The sequence below is a fragment of the Sinocyclocheilus grahami genome, unplaced genomic scaffold (genome assembly GCF_001515645.1).
Source record: "Sinocyclocheilus grahami isolate Dianchi unplaced genomic scaffold, SAMN03320097.WGS_v1.1 scaffold3648.1, whole genome shotgun sequence".
Classification (NCBI taxonomy): Eukaryota; Metazoa; Chordata; class Actinopteri; order Cypriniformes; family Cyprinidae; genus Sinocyclocheilus; species Sinocyclocheilus grahami.
This window is the reverse complement of record NW_015508737.1, coordinates 2,251-5,995: the sequence shown is the minus strand read 5'-3', so window position 1 is coordinate 5,995 and position 3,745 is coordinate 2,251. Positions and strand designations below refer to the sequence as shown.

The window sequence follows — 3,745 nt, the reverse complement described above, 5'->3', positions numbered from 1 at the left end:
AAGTCAACACAGAGTAACGCTGCATGTTTCTAAGCATTTCAGGGGACCTTTAAGCATGAAGCATTTTGCTCAAAAATAATAATGGTGACTGTTGCAGACAATTATGATTGATTAATTGAGAGAAGCACAAATTGGGATCATGATTACAATAAGATTATGTAGACATGTCTGTGCACAGTTGCGTTGATGGAAGAAGACATTTAACATTTTATATAATGCACTGTTTTCTAGGTTATCAGAAAGTCAAAGTGCTTGGATGAAGTTCTGGCTAAAATGGACCCAGAGGCAGCATTTAATCACTTTAAAGCCATTAAGAGATGGAAAGCCAAACATGAGCGTGTTTCATCCAGAGACGGTGCCTTCCTACTCTTCTCACAGAAGAAACTGAGCAAGTTAAAGTCTCAAATCGAAGACCAGACACTGGCCAATGGGAGAGAGCCAGCCACTCTACAGGTACTGAAGCATTTATTAAGGGGTTTTAGTTTATGAATGTCTCACAATGGCATCCTGTAAAGTACTTAGTTAGATGATTCAATTAACCAGACATTCTCAAAATAACGCAGTATGACTTGCACTTGTGCACTTTACCTACATGACAATGAGATTGTGTATTTAGCTCTTGGAGAATTGGAGAGCTCTGGATGAGTCTGGCCGTAAGAAGTATTTAAAGAAGACGTCTCATTGTCCAGACCCGTGTCTGGGTCTTTACCGGCCGGACATCTGCTTTGGTTCAGTGTCTGAGACCTTTGACTCCATTGTTGAGTCCTACATGGATCAGTTCAATGTCAAGCAGGAATTTCAGACCTCCTCTGAAATCATTGACACGGATAGGTAAGACTCGTTGTTGACTGTTCAACATTAAATTATTATCTGGATTAAAAGGCCATTTCTAGACTTCTAAATTTTGAATTTGGAAAATTGTTGTCAGACTAAAGTGGTTCTCATTGTCCACAATGATATTTAATATAGGCGATTAGGTGTCCTATGGTACACATGCTGAAATTACATTTGTTTTCTGAACTTTTTTTCGTTTACAGAGACTAGGAATGCCTTTAAGTAATCAAAATAATTATAATTAAAATAAGTTATTGTTCTTCCAAAGTGATTGAATGTTCTTCAGGGATCCCACTCTTTTGAAAGAATGAATTTACGTGATTTTTGCAGTTGAAAAAAAAGTTACATATATATGTTATATTTAAAATAAAATATTTCAGAGCTTGGCATAACTAAAAAAAAAAATTCTTTATAAAAATGTTTTAAGATTTGAATTTGATTAACATAACATTTACAGGTCTAGAATCAATTTTAAAATGAGGGTATCTCAGATTTCCAGCCATGTATTAAAATAAGAAATACCCTTTTTTTTTTTGTAGCTTATTTTAATGCTTGTTTTGTCTTATTTTTAATAATTTTAAGTCATCACGAGTCTCCCTTGGAAGTTTTTGCTGTGGGCCCGGGTTTAGAACCATGGAGTAAAGAAATAAAATAACTATGTAGTTTCATGTATTGGAATGATCAATTATGTACTATCATTTTGTGATCAGTGTTTTGTTCACTCTGTGTGTGCTGACAGATTGAGGCATCTCCTGCAGCTGAAGTGGCAGCGATCTCTGTGTGACCCCGGAGAGGCCGTGGGTCTGCTGGCAGCTCAGAGCATTGGCGAGCCATCCACCCAAATGACCCTGAACACCTTCCACTTCGCCGGCAGAGGAGAGATGAATGTCACATTGGGTATTCCAAGGTCAGGTTTCATTTAGTAGCGATACTAATGCTAGTAAAATTTCATGATTCTCTGTATAAATGCTAAATCAAAACCTAATATGCTATTGAGCTCTCTCCTTCATTAAAAAAGTTAAATGTTAATGGAAACTACTGCAGACTTCACGTATTACTGTTTGTGTTTTTGTGATTCATCTAAAAAAAAATCTTCCATAGATTAAGAGAAATACTCATGGTTGCGAGCTCTAACATCAAAACCCCCATGATGAGCATTCCAGTTCTGATGAACAAGAAAGCCTTGAAACGTGTTAAGACACTGCGGAAGAAGATAACGCGTGTGTGTTTGTCAGAGGTGAGCACAACTTGTTTCAGTGTTTACTTGTGACCGTGTGCTGTGTTATTCAGTAAAACGTTTTTCCTCTCCACTATAGATCTCAAATCTTATTCATGGTCATGTGTGTTCAAATATGGCAGCTTAAATGACTAGTTCACCTAATTGCCATTATTTAGTCTCATTTTGTTCCAAAAGATTTTTCTAAACGCAAATAAGGATATTTTTTAATGAAACCTGAGGTTTTTTGGTCTCTCCATTACAAGTCCACGCAACCAAAACTTCAAAAAGTACATAAAGACATCATATAAGTAATCCATAAAAATCGAGTTGTCAAACCTCATTGGTTCTCACACAGCAAGTAAGCATATGTGAATAAAAGCTGAAATTAAATCTGTTAATCATATAAAGCAAACGTGTTTTCCTCAGAACACTTGGATTTAAGCCGTTTGATTCAAATGGATTATGTTTTACAATGTTTTAGGTGGAATAGACTTTCAGTAGAGGGACAGAAATCTCTCCGGTTTCATTAAAAATACCTTAATTTGTGTTTCGAAGATAAACGTAAGTCATATGGGTTTGGAATGACAGGAGGGTGAAGAAATTATGATATCGTTTTCCTTTTATTGAGAAAGCAAGAACAAATGGTGATCAATAGCATTATATCAAACTGTCATATTGACCACTTGTGGTGCATTTTTCTTAGATGTTTGTGGAGCTTCCCACCCATTTCCCATTGATTTTCCTCATGTGGAAATATAGATATACTCCAAAACATCTTTTTGTTTTTACAGTAAAAAGAATGTCATACAGGTTTGGAAAGGAATCATGAAGGTCAATCAGGTGGACTATTGTTATGAATGTATAAACTTCCATGTGCACTTAATCTTTCCGTGTACAGGTGCTTCACAAAGTGGATGTGATAGAAACTTTCCGCTCGGTAGAGAAACGGAGCCAGAAGTCACGTGTTTTCAAACTCACATTCCACTTCCTGCCCCCAGAGCGATACCAGCAAGACAAGCTACTCACCCCTAATGAGATTCTTCAGTTCATGGAGCAGAAGTACGCTTAAAACAACATTGCATTTCACTGCAGAGGATTTCCCTGATGTCTCACAGGCTTATTTGTACGTTACAGATTCTTTCGCATGCTATTGGAGGCCATTAAGAAGCTGAGTGCTAAACTGGCGGCTGTCAATGTGGTGGATACGCGCAAAGCCATGGCGAGTGACAATGATCGAGATGCCGGTGCCATTGCACACAAAGAGGTAGACCGTCACAACAGGCCGCACGTGTGCTGCTTACCATGTCTTAAACGTGTAACGACAGCAGTATGCTTGACTCCCTCAGGATGATGCCGATGAGGAAACAGAAAACAACAGGATTGTGGATGATGAGGCGAATGAAGGCGATACTGATGCCACAGATTCCAGGAGAAAAGAAAAACAAGAAGAGGAGGTATCAGAATTCACCCTATGTCTAAATATATATTCATGTTCATATTGTGCACAATTCTTTTGAGCGGGCATGTACTTCTGCGTCAGCCATTTTGCTGCTTCATTTCAGTAAATGCTCTGCTTGTTCTGGGGAGCAGAATTGAGTTCTGAATGTTACATTTTGTCTACATGCACCATGTATTTAGGGCAGGGGTCTCCAACCTTTTTTTACACCATGGACCAGTTGGAAAATATATTTT

General features: G+C 37.9%; 1 protein-coding gene across 1 annotated transcript in view; it reads left to right on the top strand.

The window, feature by feature from the left end:
• Window positions 1–3,586, top strand: part of LOC107576415 (DNA-directed RNA polymerase I subunit RPA1-like) — a 15,978-nt gene extending 12,392 nt beyond the window's left edge. The window contains exons 16-22 of the mRNA XM_016262596.1: window positions 232–453; window positions 617–831; window positions 1,574–1,741; window positions 1,936–2,071; window positions 2,952–3,112; window positions 3,188–3,317; window positions 3,400–3,586. Coding sequence (XP_016118082.1) covers window positions 232–453; window positions 617–831; window positions 1,574–1,741; window positions 1,936–2,071; window positions 2,952–3,112; window positions 3,188–3,317; window positions 3,400–3,570 — 1,203 coding nt within the window. The 3' untranslated portion in view covers window positions 3,571–3,586. The remainder of the gene's footprint in view (window positions 1–231; window positions 454–616; window positions 832–1,573; window positions 1,742–1,935; window positions 2,072–2,951; window positions 3,113–3,187; window positions 3,318–3,399) is intronic.
• Window positions 3,587–3,745: the final 159 nt, after the last annotated feature.